This window comes from Sapajus apella, unplaced genomic scaffold (genome assembly GCF_009761245.1).
Source record: "Sapajus apella isolate SASKATOON/1434 unplaced genomic scaffold, GSC_monkey_1.0 scaffold2, whole genome shotgun sequence".
In the NCBI taxonomy this organism is placed as follows: Eukaryota; Metazoa; Chordata; class Mammalia; order Primates; family Cebidae; genus Sapajus; species Sapajus apella.
The window spans coordinates 29,089,385-29,113,242 of record NW_022436942.1 but is presented as its reverse complement, the minus strand read 5'-3'; the positions used below and the strand labels follow the sequence as shown (position 1 = coordinate 29,113,242).

Here is a 23,858-nt window from a genome sequence, read left to right as displayed (position 1 = left end):
TTAATCCAATTTGAATTCATTATTCTTTATGGTGTGAGATCAGGGTCTAATTTCATTCATTTGCATGTGGATATCCAATTTTCTCAGCAGCATTTATTGAAAACACTATCTACACCCCAGTGGGTGTCCTTGGCATCTTTGTTGAGGATCAGCTAACTATAAATGTGTTATTTCTGGGCTCTCTATTCTCTTCTATTGCTCCACTTGTCTGTTTTTGTATCATTGTCATACTGTTTTGATTTCTGTAACTTTGTCATGTATTTTGAAATTGGGAAGTGTGATGCATCCAGCTTTATTTTTCTTGCTCGAGATTAGTCTGGGCATGGTGGCTCATGCCTGTTATACCAGCACTTTGGGAGGCTGGATCACTCTGGCCTCCAGGCCAACATGGTGAAACGCTGTTTGTACTAAAAATACAAAAATTAGCTTGGTGTGGTGGTGCGCACCTGTAATCCCAGCTACTCAGGAGGCTGAGGCAGGAGAATCACTAGAACCTGGGAGACAGATGTTGCAGTGAGCTGAGATCACGCCACTGCGCTCCAGCCTAGGCAACAGAGCGAGACTCCATCTCAGAAGAAAAAAAAAAGATTACTTTGGCTATTAACGTCTTTTGTGGTTCCATATGAATTTTCTACTTCAGTAAAAAAATGCCATTGGATTTTGATAGGGATTGCACTATATTTGTACATCACTTGGGTAGAACAGACATTTTAACAGTATTAATTCTTCCAACCAAAGAACACAAAGCTCTTTCCACCTGTGTCTTCATGAACTATATTATGATTTTCATTATACAAGTATTTTTGCCTCTTCAGTTAAGTTTATTCTTGAGTATTTTATTCTTTTTGACACTGAAATAATGAGATTTGTTTTCTAAAATTCCTTTTCAGATAACTGGTTGCCTGTGTAAAGAAACACCATTAATTTTCATATCCTGCAACCCTATCAAATTCATTTATTAGTTCTAACTTTTTTTGTTGTTGAATTTTATCTTTAGAATTTTCTACATTTGTGATCATGTCATATGCACACAGATATTGTTTTATTTCTTCCTTCCAATTTGGTTGCCTTTTTTTTTTCGTGTCTGATTGTGCTAACATTCCAATATCGTGCTATACAGAAATGGTGAAGAGAGGGCATCCTTGTCTTATAACAGATCTTAGAGGAAAAGCTTTCAATTTCCCCCATTGATTATGACGTTGGCTATGGACTTTTCATATATGGCCTTTATTGTCTTTTAAGTTCCTACATCTATTTTGTTGAGAGTTTTTACCATAAATGCATGCGGAATTTTGTCAAATCCTTTTTCTGCTTCTTTCAAGATGATAAGGTATATCATATCATTCTATTGCTGTGGTTTATCACACTGATTGATTTTCCTATGTTGATATATCCCTGCATCCCAGGGACAAATATCATTTGGTCATAATGTATAGCCCCTTTAATATGTTATTGAATTTGATTTTCTAATATTTTATTGAGGGATTCTACATCTATGTTCATTGGGAATATTGGCCTATAGATTTTTCCTTGTGGTACATTTACTGGCTTTGGTATCAGAGTGATATTGGCCTCATAAAATGAGATTTGAAGTGTTTCCTCTTCAAATTTTTAAGTGTAAAAAGAATTGGCACTGATTCTTCTTTGAATGTTTGGTAGAATTTACCTGTGAAACCATCTAGTCTTAGGCTTTTTTGTTTCTACTTCTTGATTCCATTTTCTGGAATTTGATTCCAGAAAATGGTCTAGGAATTTATTCCTTCTAGATTATCCAATTGATTGGCATGTGGTTCATAAAAGTCACTTATAATCCTTTTTATTTCTAAAGCATCCATTGTAATATCTCCTCTTTCATTTCCAATTTGAGTCCTCTCTTTTCTTGGTTTGCCTACTAAGCATTTTTATTTTTTCAAAAAACAAACTTCTGGTTTTCTTAATATTTTCTGTTATTTTCCTATTCTCTATTCATTTCTACTCTTTGTTATTCCCTTCTCTCTGCTAAGTTTGAATTTAGTTTGCTCTCCTTTTGATTCCTTGAGGTATAAAGTTAGATTGTTTGAGATTGTTCTGCTTTTTTAATGCAGCCATTTATCCCTCTTACTACTGCTTTTTCTGTATCTCATAAGTTTTGTTAAATCGTGCTTTCAGTTTCATCTGTCTCAAGAAATTTTTCAAGTTACCTTTTCATTTTTTATTTGATCCAAAGGTTGTTCAAAAAAATAATTATTTAATTTCCATATATTTGAGTTTTCCTGTTTTCTATTATTAATTCCTAATTGGATTCCACTGTGAATGGAAAAAAAGATTCTGAGAATAATTCTGATTCTCTCAAATTTAAGGCCTGCTTTGTGACCTAACATGAACTATAATGGAGAATGTTTCATGTGCACCTGAGAAGAATGCGTATTCATTTGCTGTTGTGTTAAAAGTTCTATACATATCTGTTACGTCCATTTGGTCTATATTGCTATGCAGTTCTGTTTCCTTATTAATTTTCTGCCTGAATAATCTATTCATTAGAGAGACTGGAAGTACCTACTGAAGTCACCTACTATTAATGTCTTGCTGTATCTCCCTTCAGACTTTTCAGTTTGTTTTATACATTTAGGTGCTTTGATGTTGGGTACATACATACAGTCATGCACCATGTAACATGTCAGTGAACAATGGACTGCATATATTACAGTGGTTCTATAAAATTATAATACCATATTTATTTTTACTTTAGCTTTTCTATGTTTAGATACATAAATATTTACCATCATGTCACAACTACCTACAGTATTAAGTACAGTAACATGTTGTACAGGTTTGTAGCCCAGAAGCAATAAGCAATACCATATAGCCAAGGTGTATAGTAGGCTATGCAATCTAGCTTTTACCACATCTAGGTTTAAGTACACGCTATGATATTTGCATAATGATGAAATCTCATGATGACAAAATTACCAAACAATATATTTTTCAGAATATATTCCCACCGTAAGTGATGCAAGACTGTCTTTACAACTTTTATACTTTTCTGTTGAACTCTTTTGTCATCATATAATGACCTTTTTCTCCTGTGACTATTTTGACTTATAGTATATTCTGGCTGATATAAGTATAGCTACCCCTGCTGTCTTCTATCATTTACATGGAAATATTTCTCCACTCCTTCACTTTCAGTCTGTATGTATCCTTGAATCCAAAGTGTCTCTCTCGCAGACAACATACAGTTGGCTTTTTAAAACAACAAGGAAGAAACAGGATCTCACTCTATTGCCCAGGATGAAGTGTACTGGTGCAATCATAGCTCACTGCAAGCTCAAACACCCTCTCGTCTCAGTCTCCTAAGTAGCTAGGACTACAAGTATGCACCACCATGCCCAGCTAATTTTTATTTTTAATTTTTTTAGACACAGGGCCTCACTATTTGCCCAGGCTGGTCTCAAACTCCTGGATGCTCCTGACATCAAGCAATCTTCGTTCCTTGGTCTCCCAAAGTACTAAGATTAAAAGTATAAGTCACCATGCCAAGTCAGTTGGCTTTTTAAAAATCCATTCAGCCACCCTATTTCTTTTAAGTCCATTTACATTCAAATAATTAATGAAAAGTAAGGACTGTTCTTACCATTTTGTTAATTTATTTCTTGTGGCTTGATGATCTTTTGTGGTAGTGTAGTTTCTTTTCATCTTTTGTATATCTACTCTAACTTTTTTGTGGTATGGGTTCACATTAAACATTTTAAAGTTGTAGGAGTCTCTTTTAAGCTGAGAACAACTTAATTTCAATCACATGCAGATACTCTACACTTTGATTCCCCACACACACTTTTATGTAATGTCAGATTTTACTTCTGTGTTGTATCTCCATTAACAAATTTCTGTGATTATAGTTATTCTTCTACATTTGTTCTCCAATTTATATAATATTAAATTTTTCGTATAATTTTCATGTCACAAAATCTTTTTTTTTCCCCCCACAACCATTTAAAACTGTAAAAATCACTATTAGTTCACAGGCTGTGCAAAAGTAAAGATAAGCTAATTTTACCCTGCAGGCTGTAGATCCTTACATCTATATATACATTCTTACAAACTTTGAAAACAAATTTTTTTCCTATCTGGTTAGCAGTGATTCAGATGAAGGTTTTCTCTTTCTCAAAAATACTGTTTAAACGTAACATCATCTGATTAATTTGTAGAAATAATTTTTTAGTATTAGAGAAGACAGAAATTTGCTAGAGGATTTTTCTTGAAAAACCTTCACATAACTGGTAATGGGACTGAAAATTTAAGTATAACAATTTAAAATAGGGAAAGATGTCCTTCTTCTATTAGAACAATAGATGTGTGAGTTATAAACAGCATTATATTTACTTTTGAATGGAACTCAGACCAGACCTTCATCTGGATTATAAACTGTTGAAACAAGATTTTCTAAAATAAAGTAACATATTCAATCACAACCCTGTCACTTAGCATACATAAAATGTGTACGTATAACTAATGTTTTAATGAGAATAAGGTATTTTTGTACCAGAATACAAATTTAAAGCATTGTCTTATCTTTTAAAACTTGTATTTATATGTTAACACATTAGTATGTCCATTACCAAGTATGTATAATTTATAAATACGTATATATGTTCATATAGAACACCGCCTACATGCGCCTACCACATAGGGATCTCTCAATAAATATTAGGTACCTTCATCATAATGGAGGTACATGCTCAAATTTTTCTTGTACTGATCAAGTAGAGGATCAGAAAGTTTGGTATCTATTGATTTAGCTAACAAATGATGGCGGCTTAGAAGGTGATTTGCTCTTTGTCCTAGAGGTAGCATCAAAAGACTTAACTGATCATTTGAGCATGAAATGAAGAAATAAGAGGCCTCAGTGACGACTTCTTCTCTGTGGTTTGAGACAAATAGAAATGCCACTTACGATTTTCACAGTAGGTAAAGCAAGAATCATGAATATGATTACCTGCAATGCTCATTAGCCTCTCTATGCCTCACTTTTCTTCTCAGATAAAATGATAATAATCTGCCCTCTATGCATCATAGTATTTATTGCTGGGAGAGAACTAGACTTATCATAAACACTTACTAAACCAACTTATAAAACATCAACATCTTAAGACTTTATTCTCCATGTGAGATGTAGACTGCTTTGTAAAGTATTCTTTCAACTGATTTAATTTTATATTATCTGAAAATTGGAGGTGTTAGAAGAAAAACATAACTTTTGAGGTCTGTTAAGTATTTGATACTTTTAAAACTCAACATTATTACATACAAAGTGTAATTATAAAGATTAGGATAAAAAACTCCTAATTCGAATATACATGTCAGGCTTACCAAAAGTGTGCATATTCAGTTTACTCAGAATAATCTTCAATTATTAAAAAGTTATGCACACATACACACACACATATAAGGTGCAAAAAAGAAGTATCTTTTCATAAGACAATAGTAAACAGATCAAAGCACAATTAAGACCAAAGAAAAACTTTTGGCACCTTTTTCACAATTCATAATTGGTTCAAATACAATTTTCTTCATTACCAAAATCATCTTTAATCAATGTACTCTGTTTTCCAGAAAGTAGTCAGTGTCAACACTGATCCAATGGCCACCGCTGGGTTAGAAAAGGTTAGAGACTCCAAACTGTATTTTTTTAGATATGCATTTTCACTAACTGCACAAACTACATTTCTGGTCCTTCACATCCTGCTACTAACAAGTAGAAGTTTCCCTTTGTTTTTTCTCCTTCTATTTCATGTAACTGAACATACATACGTGTACAGATGGGTAAAACTAAGCAGGGCTAAAATTAAATGCAAGTAGTCAGGAAATCAAAATTAACATAAATAGCTTAATATATTTGCTTTCTTACCTAGTATCCATATATCACTACAAAATTTTCTTCCAGTCAGACAATATTGGAAGAAAAATCTTATGTTTCTGTATAACCCTCTATATACAGAAACATAACAAGTCACAAAAATTCTATCTCTTTAACTTTCCATTCTTCCTATCCTTAAATTCATTTTCCTCTCATATCTGATGACTAGCTAGCTAAGGAAATAAACAAATTAGTTTTAAAATGTTCATGAAAGAAAATGACCCCAAAAGGACAGAAAAGAAGGCAAAGAGGTATGAAGCAGAGAAGGCACGAAAGGTCCTACATGTCGAAAGACATTCAGTGCAATGTTACTTGTAATGATAAAAGTTGTGGAACAGGCATCTGGTAGATTATGACTATCGTTACAATTAGTGATAGTGTAGTAACATTGAAAATGTTATTTAAAAAAACCACAAATATTAAATTATAACTATGTAAGAATATATACATACCTGAGACTGAAATAGATTATGAATAAATAATAAAAGGTGATGGAATTTCAGGTTTATTATAATAAAAGTTTTAAGAATAAATCTTTAAGAAAAAAATATATATATATTGTTAAGTGATAATGGCACTAGCCATTCTAGTAACACATCAATGTTTCGTTAAGGAACTTCTAAAGACTCGGGTCTTAACCCAAAGGAGGCACTTTATGGCAACAGTCCTTATCATGGAAGTATTACCCTCACCTCACCCCTCAGAGATACTTGTAAGCTGTCAAAATGATTAGGGAGTATTACTAGCACTTTTTGAGCAAAGCCTTTTGTGATATTTAATTGCATATGTCAACTTGACTGAATCACAAGGTGCTCAAATTATGTACTCAAATATTACTCTGAATGTTTCTAGGTAAGAACAACATTTACATTGGTAGATTGAATAAAGTAGACTGCCCTCTAGAATATGGGTGACCCTCATCCAATCAGTTGATGGCCTGAATAGAACAAAAAAGAGTGACCCTCCCCCAAGGAAGAGTTGTTTTTTCTGCTTTCAGGGTCAAACTGAAACTTTTGCTCTTCCGAATTCTCACACTTTCAAAGTCAGACTGGAAGTGCACCATCAGCCCTCCTGGCCTCCAGTTTGCTGACTCCTAACTGGAGCTCCCTGAGATTTGCTAGCCTCCATAACAGCAAGAACCAACTCCCTATAATAATGAGTGCCTCTGTCTCTCTCTCTCCTTCTCTGTATCTGTCTACATATGTATATGTATAGGCTCTGTTTTACACCAAGGACACTAAACATCCTACAATGTCAGTGGCATCCCTATGGAGAAATACTGCTCCAGTTAGGTAGAAATTTTAGTCCTGGTGGCAGGCTGGATATAAAAAGCATGCCTTTTTACAAGAAGATGTGCCTTCTAATATTTCTCCAATCATCCCATATAAGATGACTATCTCAAAGAGTTTGCCCTCTTAGCTGTACAGTCTTACATAGTTAATCTAAGGTAGCCTGTAAATATTTCGTAAAATAAAAATCAATACTAAAATTTACCTTCTTTCTTTGCACACATACATTTTTTAACAATCGGATACTGGTAGCCCATAGTTGTTTTGTAAACTCTACATTGCTTAAAGATTTTCTCTTTTGCTTAGAAGACTTATAAATATGTATGAAGCCAAGCAAATCTTTTTCAAGATTCCCTCAAAAAAACAATTTTGTCAATATATAAAAGTCAAGATGTTGCTGTTGGCCAAGATGTAAATAGACCAACCTCAAATAGACTAGCTGTGAGTTCTTCCAATTCCTGTCCAAGTTGATCCCGCACTTTTGAAAGCCTCTCACATTCTTCATCTTTTAACTTCAGTTCCTAAGAGAAATTGACAATTTTATTTTGGATCTCCATAGTTTGAAGTTAGGTTCAGCAGACTATATAATCTTTACTAATAAAATTATTAAATATGGATACTGTCGCTTCCTACAATGTTCACATTGAAAATATTTATCTAGCACCTGCTATGTGAAAGACAATCAGGCAAGTCCAAAATTACAGAAAATCCCAACTAACATATTAAATTTTCACATTTCTTTCATAAAATATCCAAAAATTAAAAATATATATGACAGTTGAAAATAAACAATAAAATAACTTAATTCTTGTTTTAAAATGTTCATGAAAGAAAATGACCCCAAAAATATGTATTTTGCTATATTTATTTCCATCAAGCAAGAAATTTAATTATGCATATTAATTTCAATAAAAATTCACTTGTTTTCATGTTTAATTTAAAAGCTATTTATTTATAGGTAACTTCATATACCATACTGCAATTAATCTAAAATATCTATTAGGAGACTATCCCCATTAAACAATATAACCAAATATAAATGATGCATATTTGCATTTAAAATCAAGAAAAATGTTAACAAAAATCACAGTCTATATTTATATTCAACTCCTCACCAGGTCACATATAGATGCTTTAAAATTCCTTTATTCAGGTATTAAAAATAGGCAATTATGTAGGATGAAAAGTAGCCTTAAACTAACCTTTCAAAAATAGGTAGGAAAAAAAAAATCTAAGCCCCTTACATATTAGTCACAATTAAATTAATAAAACAACGAGTTAGTGGTGTTATAATTGTAGTGGCAGTATAATCTTTTAATCCCCCAAAGATAACTCCTAAAAACCAGATGTACCAAGAAGGATATGAGACGATCTCAATGAAACTAGGTAAAAGAAAATCCATAATTCTCAGAATATTAAGAGAATGTGGATAAACTACTCACAACACATGATCAGTAGCTACACAAAAGCAGCAAGAAATTAAAGCTACAACAGAGGTACCCTACCAAGCAACAAAACCCAAAAATCACTAATAAATATTCCACAAGCACAGGACTCCATCCTTGGAGAAAACTGGGAGAGCAAATCTAAGAATAAATGGAAAGAAAGGAAGAGGTTTTCACAGGCTCCAAGTTGCAGGTGAGTGTAAAAACCTGTATAGCCAGTCCTATAGGCAGCAAAGAGTGCTATGAAGCTCTAAACCCTCAAGCATCTTAGGAGTATGTAACAAAGAGCCCTCACCAAAAGGACACAGTCTCACCCTAATGAGAAAAAACTCTGAAATCTCAAACAAAACTGCAGGGCAATGAAAACGGGGAGAAAGAAGGATCAGGTATAAAGAGGGAAGGGACTAGTGAAGTTCCAAAGGAAACAGTTCAGAGAAAATACCATAAAGAGAAAATAAGTATCTTATGATGGGATACTAAACATGTAAAGCTCTTAGAAACAACGTGCTATAACAGAAAAACCCTTTTGACCAAGGCTTACCTAAGAGACAAAAGTGGCTACACACACACTCCATTAACAGAGAAGACAGACTTTGAAATGTAAACTGACAGAGCTATCCTGATTTATTCTTTCACAGGAACCTCTTCCTAATAGTTCAGGCAATCCACGTCATTTAATCACAGGAAACAAAAATATGTAAAGTTATCACAATAATAAAGTTAAATACAAAGACAAATCACCTACAAGGGAAAGAAAATAAGATTGGTACTAAATTTCAACAGCAACATTTATGTTAGAAAACAATGAAGTGACATTTTTAAGATACTCAAAGGAAAAAATGTGAGCTGAGTATTTTTTTTTTGAGACGGAGTCCCACTCTGCTACCCAGGCTAGAGTACAGTGACGCGATCTTGGCTCACTGCAAATTCCGCCACCTGGGTTCAAGCAAGTCTCCTGCCTCAGTTTCCTGAGTAGCTGGGACTACAGGCACACGCCACCATGTCTGGCTAATTTTTCGTATTTTTGCCACTTTGGGCAGGCTGGTCTCAAACTCCTGACCTCAGGAGATCCTCCCACCTCAGGCTCCCAAAGTGCTGAGATTACAGGCGTGAGTACAGGGATTATACCACACCCAGCCGATCTGAGTATTTTATATCCAGCCACGTGTCCTTCAAGTGTATAACCACAAAGTCATACCTTCAAGAACTTAGAAAATATCTCTCCTATGAGCTTGCCTGTGTGGACCAGAGAATTTTCAGATTGGAAAAAAAAAAAAAACTGGAGAAGCTGTAACATGATGATGGATTGGGGTAAGAAGAAAATACATCTAACTTTAGAGCTACAACTAAAAGATGGAAGTATCAAGAGAATGAGAAGACAAGACACAAATTGAGAAAAACTATTTGCAAATGACGTATGTGATAAACTACTGTTATCCAAAATATACAAATAACATTTAGAACTCAACAGTGAGAAAAAAACAACCCAATTAAAAACTGGGCAAATGACCACAACAGACAATTTACCAGAGAAGACAGGTACACAGATGACAAATAGTATGAAAAGATGATCAATATCGCATCTCACTAAGGAGCCACAAATTAAAACAATGAGATACCTACATAAATACTAGAATGGCCAAAACTCAGAACACAAATTAGTGGCGTTGTAAATGTGGTGGCAGTATAGTTTTTTAATCCCCCAAAGGGGGATTAAAACTGGTAATACCAAATGCTAGAGAGAATGTGAACCAAAAGGAACTTTAATTTATAGCTAGTGAAAATGCAAAATGGTAAAGCTACTTTGGAAGATAGTATGGCAATTTCTTACAAAGTTAGCCATACTCTTACCATGGAATCCAGCAATCACACTTCTTGGTATTTGCCTAAATTATTCAAAAACATGTCCACATAGAAACCTGCAAACATACATTTATAGCAGCTTTATTCATTCATAATTGCCGAAAATTAGAAGCAACCAAGATGGCCTTCACTACTTGAATGGTTAAAAACTGTGGTACATCCAGACAGTGGAATATTATTTTGTGCTAAATGAACTATCAAGCCATGAAAAGACATAAAAGATTAAGTGCACATTACTAAGTGAAAGAAGACAATCTGAAAAGGCTATACACTATATGATTCCAACTGTATGACAATTTGGAAAAGGCAAGACTACAGAGATGTTAAAAAGATCAGTGGTTGCCAGGGTTTATGGGGAGAAAGGGATGAGCAGGCAGAGCACAGAGGATTTTTAAGTCAGTGAAACTATTCTGTATGATAGTTTCACGGTACATTATGCATTTGCCAAAATCCACAGAATGTACAACACCAAGAGTGAACCCTAACGTAAACTATGAACTTTGGAAGACAATGTGTCAATGGAGGTTTATTAATTCTAAGAAATGTACCACTCTGGTAGGGGATGTTAATAGTAGGGGATGCTGTGCATGTGTGGGGACAGCAAGTATATGGGGACTCTACTTTCAATTTTGCTGTGAACCTAAAAGTGCTCTAAAAAAGCATCAATTTTTAAAAAATGGAAATGAAACTGACAAAATGTATAAATATGATACAAGCTCAAGGGATGTAAAAATAACACGTTATTAAAAAAAAAAAACAAAATAAAAAAAACTAAAAGAAAGATGAAACTAAGTGTACTAACTTAAGTATTATCCTGGAAAAAAAAAAGAGTTAAAACTTGAAGCTCTCAAATCAACTAGGATAAACCCAAGTACATTTATGAACATAATGACTGGCATTAAGATAATACTTATAACTAAAATTAAATTATAAAAGAAAAGGAAATAAACAATTATTTAGTATTGTTTATGGAAGGAAACAAAGGTAGTATATAAAGGAGTTTTAAGATATATAAATACATATGATTAAAAATAACAAAACAAAAATCTAACCTTCTAAAATACTAACTAAAAAAAAAAGAGAGAGAGATCTAGGAGGAATAAAGCACATTAGTGCCTAGGCAGGAAGTTTCATCTGCCCACTGATAGTGTTCTTAGCAGCAGACCTGAAAGTTACCCTGTAAATTGGCTCCAATCCCTCTGCAACCCAGCCATCGGCCCAGCTTATTACTGTCTGCACAAGGGCCCAGAGGAAGATTTACCCATATTCCACAATGCAGGAACGATTTGTCTGTCTGAGCCTCCTTGAAGGACCTGCTAGCCTTTGTCCCAAGCGGATCCTAAAGGATCCCACTCCCCGGCTCCAGCCCCTCTCACTGCAGTCACAGAAATGTCCTACCTGTGCAGGGAGCTTCTGGGGGAAGCTTGCCTGCCTGGGCCAACCATGGTGGGTTTGCCTGCCTCTGTCTCAAAGCAGTGAAGGAGCACAGACTGGGCTCCAGCTTCTCTCACTGCAGGTAGTAAATGGTCTCATCCATGTAGGAAACTGCTGCGAAACATGCATGTGGGCCACAGGGGCAAGCTCACCAGCCTCCATCCTACAGCAGAGTGTAAGGGGACCCAGTCTCAGCTCCAGTTCTTTTTGCTGCAGTTGGGGAACTGTCCTATCTGTTCAGGGAACCACTGGGAAACATGCATCTGTCTAAGCCAACGGGACAGGATCCCAGGTTTGGGTTCTTGGCCAACTTTTCACAGGGTACTCCTACCTTGGGTCATCATCAGGTATATCCTGGCTGGAATACCACGTCATCCTGGAAGCCCTCGTGAGACTAGTGGTAAACATGGGCTTAAGGCACCCTCTACTGCTGAAATGGCTGCAGCACTAACAGGCTTGACAACAGCCAGTCTACGCAAAGACTTGAATAAATAATTAATTTGTTAATAAGCAGACATCAATGTACATCCACAAACATTAAGAACAATCAGGGAATTATGACTTCACCAAAGAGACAAAATAAGGTGTCAGTAAATAAGGTGTTAATAACAGACCCTAAAAAGATGGAGATGTGTGATCTGTCATAATAAAAATCAAACCAGCTGTGCTAAGGAACTTAACAGTGAACTTCAAGAAAATACAGATAAACAATTCAGAAATTTATCAGAAAAAATTTAACAGAGACCTTGAAATAATAATAATAAATATTCGCTAGCTGGAAAATGTAGTGAATTCAGTGAAAAATGCAATAGAGAACTTCAACAACAGCACTGACCAAGCAGAAGAATGAGTGAGCTCAAAGGTAGGATAAGTGAAAAATATACAGGCAGAGAGGAAAAAAGAAAATAAAGAGGAATGAAGAAAGCTTGCAAGATCTATGGGATAGCATCGAAAGAGCAAATGTTCGAGCCAATGGGAGTTCAAGAGGAATAAAGACAAAGAGGTAGAAGGCACATCAAAAGAAATAATAACAGAAACTTTTCAAAACCTGGAGAAAGATAAAATCCAGGTAAAGGAAAGTCAAAGATCACTAATCATATTCAACTTAAATAAGACAATCCCAAGGCATATTATAATCAAGCTCTCAAAGATGAAAGACAAGGAGAAGACTCTGAAAGCAGCAAGAGAAAAGAAGTTAACATATAAAAGAATTCCACTGTGCCTGGCAACATAATTCTCCGCAGGAAACTTGCAGGTCAGGAAGAATTAGGAGAATATATTCAGAGAGCTGAAGGAAAAGGCAAACAAACAAAAACATCAAGAATACTGTACCCAGCAAAGCCATCTTTCAGAAATGAAGATTAAAAGTTTCCCAGAAAAACAAAAGCTGAAGGTATTCAATACCATCAGACCTGTCTTAAAAGAAATGCTAAAGGGAGTTTTTCAAACTGAAAGAAAAGAATGCTAACATGTAACAGAAACTTCAAAAAGTATAAAAATCACTGGCACAAGTAAGTACACAGACAAATTCAGAATACTCTAATATTGTAATAGTGGTATATAAAACACTCCTATCTTTAGTATTAAGACTAAAAGACAAAACTATTAAAAATAATAGCTATAATACTTTGTTAATAGATAGACAATATACAAAGATATAAATTGTAACATCAAAAATTCAAAATGTGGGAAAAGAATAAAGTGTACATTTTCTTTATTTTCTTTGAGATCAAAATTAAGTTGTTGGCAGTTTAAAATAACTGGTTATGTTTTTCATAAGCCTCATGGTAACCACAAGGCAAAATCCTACGATACACTAAAAGTATGCAAGGCATCAAAACATATTACTAGGGAAAATCACTTAACCACAAAGGAAGACAGTTAAAAGAGGAAGGAAGGATTTACAAAACAACTATAAAAGAAATACCAAAATTGCAGTAGTCTTTACTTATTAATAATTATCTTGAATGTAAATAGATTAAAATATCCAATAAGAGACAGAGTGAATTAATGAATTAAAAAACAAGACCCAACTCTACACTGCCTACAAGAGATTTAAATCCCCTGTAAGGACATACAGAGACTGAAAGAAAAGACATTCAATGCAAATAGAAAAACAAAAGAAAGCAGGGGTAGCTACATTACTTATATTAGATAAAATAGACTTTAAGCCAAAACCCGTAAAAAGAAACAAGAGTATTATGTAACGAAACGGGGGCCAATAAATAGGATATAAAAATTGGAGCACCCAAATACATAAATTAAATATTAACAGACCTAAAAGAATAGTCTGTCATATAATAACAGTAAGGGAATTCAGCACTCACTCCCAGAAACTGAAACAACTCAATGGCAAAAATACAAATAACATAATTTTAAAATGGGCAAAAGACCTGAATAAACATCTCTCAAAAGAAGATATACAAATGACCAACAGGTATATAAAAAAATGCTCAACATCATTAATAATTAAGGTAATGGGTATCATCAAAATGACAAAAAATAACAAACGCTGAGGAGGATGTGGAGAAAGGGAAACTTTTATACAGTGGTGGTAATATTAATTAGCACAGCCATTACAGACAACAGTATGGAGATTACCCAAAAAATTAAAAATTGAATTATAATGTCCAACAATTCAATTACTGGGAATAAAATCCACGGAAAATAAAATCAGTATATCAAAGAGACAGCTGCAGTCCCAAGTTTACTGCAGCACTATTCTCAATAGCTAAGACATGGAATCAACCTAAGTGTTCATTAGTGAATGAACATTTTTTTTTTTTTTGAGACAGGGTGTCACTCTGTCACCCTGACTGGAGTACAGTGACATGATCACAGTTCACTGCAGCCTCAACCACACAGACTCAAGCAATCTTCCCACCTCAAGTTTCCAAGGAGCTGGGACCACAGGCATGCACAACCATGTCTGGCTAATTTATTTTTTGCAGAAATGGAGTCTTGCTATGTTACCTAGGCTGGTCTCAAATGCCCATTGCTCAAGCAATCCTCCCACTTTGGCCTTCCAAAGTACTAGAATTACAAGCATGAGCCACCAGACCTGGCTGGAGTATTTTAAATGCGGTATATATACACAATGGAATACTATTCAGCCATAAACAAGAATTAAATCCTGTCATTTGTGACTACATGGATAAGCCTAGAGGACATTTTGTTAAGTGAAATAAGCCAAGTAGAGAAGGACAAATATTGCATGATCTCGCTCATATGTAGAATCTAAAAAATTTGACCTCATAGAAATAGAGCACAGAATAGTGGTTATCAAAAGCTGGGAGGAGTAGGGAGAAGTAGAATGGGGAGAGGTTTGTAAACAGATACAAAGTTACAGTATGGGAGAAATAAGTTCTGGTATTTTACTGCACAGCAGGGTGAATAGTTAATGATAATGCATTGTATACTGTGAAATAGCTAGAAGAGATTTTTAATGTCTTATCACAAAGAAACAATAAATATTTGAAGTGATGGCAATGCTGATTTCTCTGATTTGATCATTATACAATGTATGTGTGTATATATCTGTGTATGTAGATATATACATGTAGATAGATACATACACACACACACACACACACACACACACCACTGTGTCACATAAATATATACAATTACTATCTGTCAGTTAAAAATCACACTTTTTTTTTTAATGTAACTTGGGCATTATGGCTAGGTTAAAAAAAAATGGAAAGAGACAAAACTAATCACTGCAATATTTTAAGCATGAGGTATGGATTCAGAGTGGTACTGGAGAAAAAACATTTGAGAGATACAGTCAGCCCTCTGTGTACACAGGTTCTGCATCAACAGGGTCCACATCAGCATATTCACCAAACCACAGATCAAAATAAAGACAAAACAATAAAAACACAAATTTGTATAAAACAATATAGTATAACAACTATTTATACAGCATTTATATTGTATTAGGTATTGTAACGTAGAGACTGATTTAAGGCATACAGGAGAATGTGCATAGGTTATATGCAAACACTACGTAATTGAGGATCTATTGATTTTGATATTCCTGACAGGGTCAGGGGGGTGGGTTTGGGGGGCTGGAATAAAACCCCCCATGGATATCAAGGGATGAGTATATTTAGAACACAGAAGACTATGAGGACTCTATAATCAAGTGTATTTCATCAAATTCAAGACTTCATCATTTTTTAGTAAAATATTCTGGACATCAAAAATATACTATTGATGAATCTATATCTTCTTTTTTCCAGTTGGAATTTTTATTTTAAACTTATAGACTTTTACCATATGTAACTGTGCTTTTTTTGTGAACTTTGTTTTGATATCATATCACAGTGAGATCCTTTTGAAGATATTAACCCAGTAATTAAAATCACAAATATGGAACCCAGCTCACATAATTCAATTAAATTTATAATACAGCTATGACAAGTTCACACACAAGAAGGCAATGATAAATGTCACGATTAATGTCTAGCTGACTGAAATTTTAAGACCTATATTAATTTCAGGATGTCAGTTGAAAAAAATGCACAACTCAGAATGAATGAATGAAACATCACCTTAAAATACATGCTGCTTCTCCCCAACTAGTAAACTCCTTAAAGAGTCATATCTAGATTATTTCATCCCCCGACACAACCTAGTATAATGCTGTGAGTACTTTGGTTATTCAATAAATATTTGCTTTTGGTTTTCTGCTTCCCCAAGATGGTGATTAGAGGATTTGAGGATGCCTCAGCCACTTGGAAATCACAAGATAGGACATAAAGAGAAAACAGCAATCCACCAGAATCATAAAAGACACCCCAGATCCCAGGGAGGAGAATGCTGACAAATAGCCCCTATGATAGTGTCTGGCTGATAAAAGTGAGTGAAGCCCGAGTATGTGAGAGGCAGAGGACATCCCTCTGGGATTCATCTGTCCACTGGGGTCCCAAGCTATCCTGGCTGAAGGAGAGCACTTTATTTCTCCCAATCCCTGGACTTAACTTGGGGAGAGGCTTGGAGACACTATGAGGAAAGGACACTGGGGAAAGCTGCAGACATTTTCCCAAACCCAGGTCCAAGAGCAGAATACCATTTTTAATCTGGGCATGTATTAGTCTGTTTTCATGCTGCTGATAAAGACAAACCTGAGACTAGGCAATTTACAAAGACAAGAGGTTTAATGGACTTACAGTTCCACACTGCTGGTGGGGGTGGTTGGGGGAGAGTAGGCTCACAATCATGCCAGAAGGTAAAAGACACATCTCACATGGCGGCAGGCAAGAGAAAAGAGATTGTGAAGAGAAACTCTCTGTTATAAAACCATCAGATCGATTTTTATTTGAGAGGTGGCTGGCGAGATGGCCGAACAGGAACAGCTCCGGTCTGCAGCTCCCAGCGAGATCAACGCAGAAGGCGGGTGATTTCTGCATTTCCAACTAAGGTACCAAGCTCATCTCACTGGGACTGGTTAGAGAGTGGGTGCAGCCCACACAGGGTAAGCCAAAGCAGGGTGGGGCATCGCCTCACCCAGGAAGCGCAAGGGGTCAAGGAACTCCCTCCTCTACCCCAGGGAAGCCATAAAAGACTATGCCGTGAGGAAAAATGCACTATGGCCCAGACACTATGCTTTTTCCACGGTCTTTACAACCTCCAGACCAGGAGATTCCCTCCGGCGCCTACACCACCAGGGCCCAGGGTTTCAAGCACAAAACTGGGCAGCCCTTTGGGCAGACACTGAGATAGCTGCAGGAGTTTTTCTTCATACCCCAGTGGCACGTGGAATGCCAGTGAAACAGAACTATTCGCTCCCCTGGAAAAAATGCTGAAGCCAGGAACCCAAGTGGCCTAGCTCAGCAGATCCCAACCCTCATGGAGCCCAGCAAGGAAAGATCCACTGGCTTGAAATTCTCCCTGCCAGCACAGCAGTCTGAAGCTGACCTGGGATACTCAAGCTTGGTGGGGGGAGGGGCGTCTGCCATTACTGAGGCTTGAGTAGGGGTTTTCTCCTCAGTGTAAACAAAGTTGCCAGGAAGTCTGAACTGGGCAGAACCCACCACAGCTTGGCAAAGCCACTGTAGCCACACTGCCTCTTTAGATTCCTCCCCTCTGGGTAAGGCATCTCTAAAAGAAAGGCAGCAGCCCCAGTCAGGGGCTTATAGATCAAACTCCCATCTACCTGGGACAGAGCACCTGGGAGGAGCAGCAGCTGTGGGCACAGCTTCAACAGACTTAAATGTTCCTGCCTGCTGGCTCTGAAGAGAAGGATCTTTTCCTCTGACGGATCTCCCAGCACAGCACTGGATTTCTGCTAAGAACAGACTGCTTCCTCAAGTGGGTCCCTGACCCCCGTGCCTCCTGACTGGGAGACACCAACAAGCAGGGGTCAATAGACACCTCATACAGGAGAGCTCAGGCTGGCATCAGGTGGGTTCCCCTCTGGGACGAAGCTTCCAGAGGAAGCCAGCAACCTTTGCTGTTCTGCATGCAGGCTCCACTGGTGATACAGGCAAAGAGGGTCTGGAGTGGACCTCCAGAAAACTCCAGCAGACCTGCAGCGGAGGGGCCTGTTAGAAGGAAATCTAACAAACAAAAAGGAACAGCATCAACATCAACCAAAAGGATGGCCACACAGAAACTCCATCCGAAGCTAACTGATATCAAAGACCAAAGGTAGATAAATCCACAAAGATGAGGAAAAAACCAATGTAAAAACGCTGAAAATACCGAAAACCAGAATGCCTCTTCTCCTCCAAAGGATCAAAACTCTGCAACAGCAAGGGAACAAAACTGGATGGAGAATGAGTTTGACAAATTGACAGAAGTAGGCTTCAGAAGGTGGATAATAAAAAACTCCTCCAAGTTAAAGTAGCATGTTCTAACCCAACACGAAGAAGCTAAGATCTCGAAAAAAGGTTAGACGAATTGCTAACTAGAATAACCAGTTTAGAGAAGAACATAAATGACCTGATGGAGCTGAAAAACACAGCACGAGAACTTCGTGAAGCATACACAAGATTCAATAGCGAAATCCATCAAGCAGAAGAAAGGATATCAGAGACTGAAGATTAACTCAATGAAATAAACCGTGAAGACAAGATTAGAGAAAAAAGAATGAAAAGTAATGAACAAAGTCTACAACAAATATAGGACTATGTGAAGAGACCAAACCTACATTTGATTGGTGTACCTGAAAGTGACAGGGAGAATGGAACCAAGTTGGAAAACACTCTTCAGGATATTATCCAGAATTTCCCCAACCTAGCAAGACAGGCCAACATTCAAATTCAGGAAATACAGAGAACACCACAAAGATACTCCTCAAGAAGAGCAACCCCAAGACACAGAGTCGTCAGATTCACCAAGGTTGAAATGAAGGAAAAAATGTTAAGGGCAGCCACAGAGAAAGGTTGTGTAACCCACAGAGGAAAGCCCATCAAACTAACAGTGACTCTCTTAGCAAAAACCCACAAGCCAGAAGAGAGTGGGGGCCAATATTCAAAATTTTTAAAGAAAAGAATTTTCAACCCAGAATTTCATATCCAGCCAACCAAACCTTCATAAGTGAAGGAGAAATAAAATCCTTTACAGACAAGCAAATGGTGACAGGCTTTGTCACCACCAGGCCTGCCTTACAAGAGCTCCTGAAGGAAGCACTAAATATGGAAAGAAAAAACTGGTACCAGCCACTGCAAAAACATACTGAATTGTAAAGACCACTGACACTATGAAGAAACTGCATCAACTAATAAGCAAAATAATTAGCATCATAACAAAAGGATCAAATTCACATATAATATTAACCTTAAATGTAAACAGGCTAAATGCCCCAGTTAAAAGACACAGACTGGCAAATTGGATAAAGAGTCAAGACCCATTCGGTATGCTCAATTCAGGAGACCCATTTCATGTGCAAAGACGTAAACAGGCTCAAAATAAAGGGATAGAGGAATATTTGCCAAGCAAATGAAAAGAAAAAAAAAAAAAGAGCAGGGGTTGCAACCCTAGTCTCTGATGAAACAGACTTTAATCCAACAAAGATCTAAAAAGACAAAGAAGGGCATTATATAACGGTAAAAGGATCAATGCAACAGGAAGATCTAACTATCCTAAATATATATGCACCCAATACAGGAGCACCAAGATTCATAAAGCAAGTTCTTAGAGACCTACAAAGAGACTTAGACTCCCACACAATAATTGTGGGAGACTTTAACACCCCACTGTCAATATTACACAGATCAATGAGACAGAAAATTAACAAGGATATTCAGGACTTGAACTCAGCCCTGGACCAAGCAGACCTAATCGACATCTACAGAATTCTCCACCCTCAATTGACAGAATATACATTCTTCTCAGCACCACATTGCAGTTATCTAAAATTGATCACATAATTGGAAGTAAAACACTCCTCAGCAAATGCAAAGAATGGAAATCATAACAAAAAGTCTCTCAGACCACAATGCAATCAAATTAGAACACAGTATTAAGAAACTCACTCAAAACCACACAACTATATGGAAACTGAACAACCTGTTCCTGAATGACTACTGAGTAAATAACAAAATCAAGGCAGAAACAAATAAGTTCTTTGAAACCAATAAGAACAAAGACACAACATACAAGAAACTCTAGTACACAGCCAAAGCAGTAGAGGGAAATTTATAGCACTAAATGGCCACAAGAGAAAGCAGGAAAGATCTAAAATCAACAACCTAACATCACAATTAAAAGAACTAGAGAAGCAAGAGCAAACAATTCAAAAGCTAGCAGAAGACAAGAAATAACTAAGATCAGAGCAGAACTGAATGAAATAGAGATACGAAAGACCCTTCAAAAAATCAATGAATCCAGGAGCTGGTTTTTTGAAAAGATCAGCAAAACAGACAGACTGCCAGCCAGACTAATGAAGAAGAAAAGAGGCTGGGCACAGTGGCTCACACCTGCAATCTCAGCATTTTGGGAGGTTGAAGTGGGTGGAGCATGAGGTCAGGACTTTGAGACCACCCTGGCTAAGATGGTGAAACCCAGTCTCTACTAAAAATACACACACAAAAACATTAGCCAGGCACAGTGATGACCACCTGTAATCCTAGCTACTCGGGAGGCTGAGGCAGGAGAGCAAGACTCTATTTAAAAAAAAAAAAAAAGAAGGATCAAAAATGATAAACGGGATATCACCAGTGATCCCACAGAAATACAAACTACCATCAGAGAATACTATAAACAGCTCTACAGAAATAAACTTGAAAATCTAGAAGAAATGGATAAATTCCTAGACATATACACCCTCTCAAGACTAAATCAGGAAGAAGTCGAATCCCTGAATAGACCAGTAAGAAGTTCTGAAATTGAGGCAGTAATTAACTAGCCTACCAACCAAAAAAGGCCCAGGACCAGACAGATTCACAGCCGAATTCTACCAGGGGTACAAAGAGGAGCTGGTACCATTCCTTCTGAAACTACTGCAAACAACAGAAGAAGAGGGAATCCTCCCTAACTGATTTTATGAGACCTATGTCATCCTAATACCAAAACCTGACAGAGACACAACAAAAAATAAAAATTTCAGGCCAATATCCTTGATGGACACTGATGCAAAAATCCTCAATAAAATACTGGCAAACTGAATCCAACAGCACATCAAAAAGCTTATCCACCATGATCAAGGTGGCTTCATCCCTGGGATGCAAGGCTGGTTCAACATACGTAAATCAATAAATGTAATCCATCACATAAAATGAATCAATGACAACAAACACATGATTATCTCAATAGATGCAGAAAAGGCCTTTGATAAAATTCAACACCGCTTCATGCTAAAAACTCCCAATAAACTAGGTATTGATGGAACAAATCTCAAAATAACAAGAGCTATATATGACAAACTCACAGCCAATATCATACTGAATGGGCAAAAACTGGAAGCTTCCCTTTGAAAACCATCACAAGACAAGGATGCCCTCTCTGACCATTTCTATTCAACAGAGTACTGGAAGTTCTGACCAGGGCAATAAGGCAAGAGAAAGAAATAAAGGGCATTCAATTAGGAAGGCAGGAAGTCAAACTGTTTCTGTTTGCAGATGACATGACTGTATATTTAGAAAGCCCACGCTGATAAGTAACCTCAGCAAAGTCTCAGGATACAAAATCTACATGCAGAAAGCACAAGCATTCCCATACACCAGTAAGAGACAAACAGCCAACTCATGAGTGAACTCCCATTCACAGTTGCTACAAAGAGAATAAAATACCTAGGAATACAATGTATAAGGAATGTAAAGAACCTCTTCAAGGAGAACTATAAACCACTGCTCAAGGAAATAAGAGAGGACACCAACAAATGGAAAAACATTCTATGCTCATATCATGAAAATGACTATACTGCCCAAAGTAATTTATAGATTCAATGCTATCCCCATCAAGCTACCACTGATTTTCTTCACAGAATTAGAAAAAAAGCTACTTTAAATTTCATATGGAACCAAAACAGAGCTCACATAGCCAAGACAATGTGAGGTAAAAAAGAACAAAGCTGGGGGCATCACGCTACCTGACTTCAAACTATACTACAAGGCCACAGTAACCAAAACAGCATGGTACTGGTGCCAAAACAGATACATAGACCGATAGAACAGAACAGAGGCCTCAGAAATAACACCACACATCTACAACCATCTGATCTTTGACAAACCTGAAAAAAATAAGCAATAGGGAAAGGATTCCCTATTCGACAAATGGTGTTGGGAAAATCAGCTGGCCATATGCAGAAAGCTAAAACTGGATCCCTTCCTTACACCTTACATAGAAAAGACCTAAAACCATAAAAACCATAGAAGAATACCTAGGCAATATCATTCAAGACATAGGCATGGGCAAAGACTTCATGACTAAAACACCAAAAGCAATGGCAACAAAAGCCAAAATGACAAATGAGATCTAATTAAACTAAACAGCTTCTGCACAGCAAAAGAAACTATCATCAGAGAGAACAGGCAATGTACAGAATGTGATAAAATTTCTACCATCTATCCATCTGACAAAGAGCTAATATCCAGAATCTACAATTAAACAAGTTTACAAGAAAAAGACAACCCCATCAAAAAGTGGGCGAAGGATATGAACAGACACTTCTCAAAAGAAGACATATATGCAGCCAACAAATATATGAAAAAAGACTCATCATCAATGGTCATTAGACAAATGCAAATCAAACCCACATTGAGATACCATCTCATGCCAGTTAGAATGGCGATCATTAAAAAGTCAGGAAACAACAGATGCTAGAGAGGATGTGGAGAAATAAGAATGCTTTTACACTGTTGGTGGGAGTGTAAATTAGTTCAACTACTGTGGAAGACAGTGTGGTGATTCCTCAAGAACGTAGAACCAGAAATACCATTTCATGCAGCAATCCCATTACTGAGTATATACCCAAAGGATTATAAATCATTCTACTATAAAGACACATGCACACATATGTTTACCACAGCATTGTTCACAATAGCAAAGACTTGGAACCAACTCAAATGCCCATCAATGATAGACTAGATAAAGAAAATGTGGCACATATACACCATGGAATACTATGCAGCCATAAAAAAGAGTGAGTTAATGTCCTTTGCAGGGGCATGAAGCTGGATACGATCATTCTCAGCAAACTAACAGGAACTGAAAACCAAACACCACATGTTCTCATTCATAAATGGTGAAAAGTTGAACGATGAAAACACATGGACACAAGAAGGGGAACATCACACCAGGACCTGTCGGGGGGAGGGGGTAAGGGGCTAGGAGTGGGATAGCATTAGGAGAAATACCTAATGTAGAAGATGGGTTGACAGGTGCAGCAAACCACCATGGCATGTATATACCTATGTAACAAACCTGCACGTTCTGCATGTGTATCTCAGAACTTAAAATTTTTAAAAAATCAGATCTTGT

General features: G+C 36.7%; 1 protein-coding gene across 4 annotated transcripts in view; it reads right to left on the bottom strand.

Annotated features, from left to right (window-relative positions):
• RAB3IP (RAB3A interacting protein) overlaps positions 1-23,858 on the bottom strand; it is a 65,879-nt gene that overhangs the window by 16,505 nt on the left and 25,516 nt on the right. For 3 of the 4 annotated variants that reach the window (XM_032295482.1, XM_032295498.1, XM_032295477.1), the window contains exon 4: positions 7,611-7,706. The exons of the other annotated variant lie outside the window; for it this stretch is intronic. In XM_032295482.1, the coding sequence (XP_032151373.1) occupies positions 7,611-7,706 (96 nt within the window). The remainder of the gene's footprint in view (positions 1-7,610; positions 7,707-23,858) is intronic. 4 annotated transcript variants of the gene reach the window in all.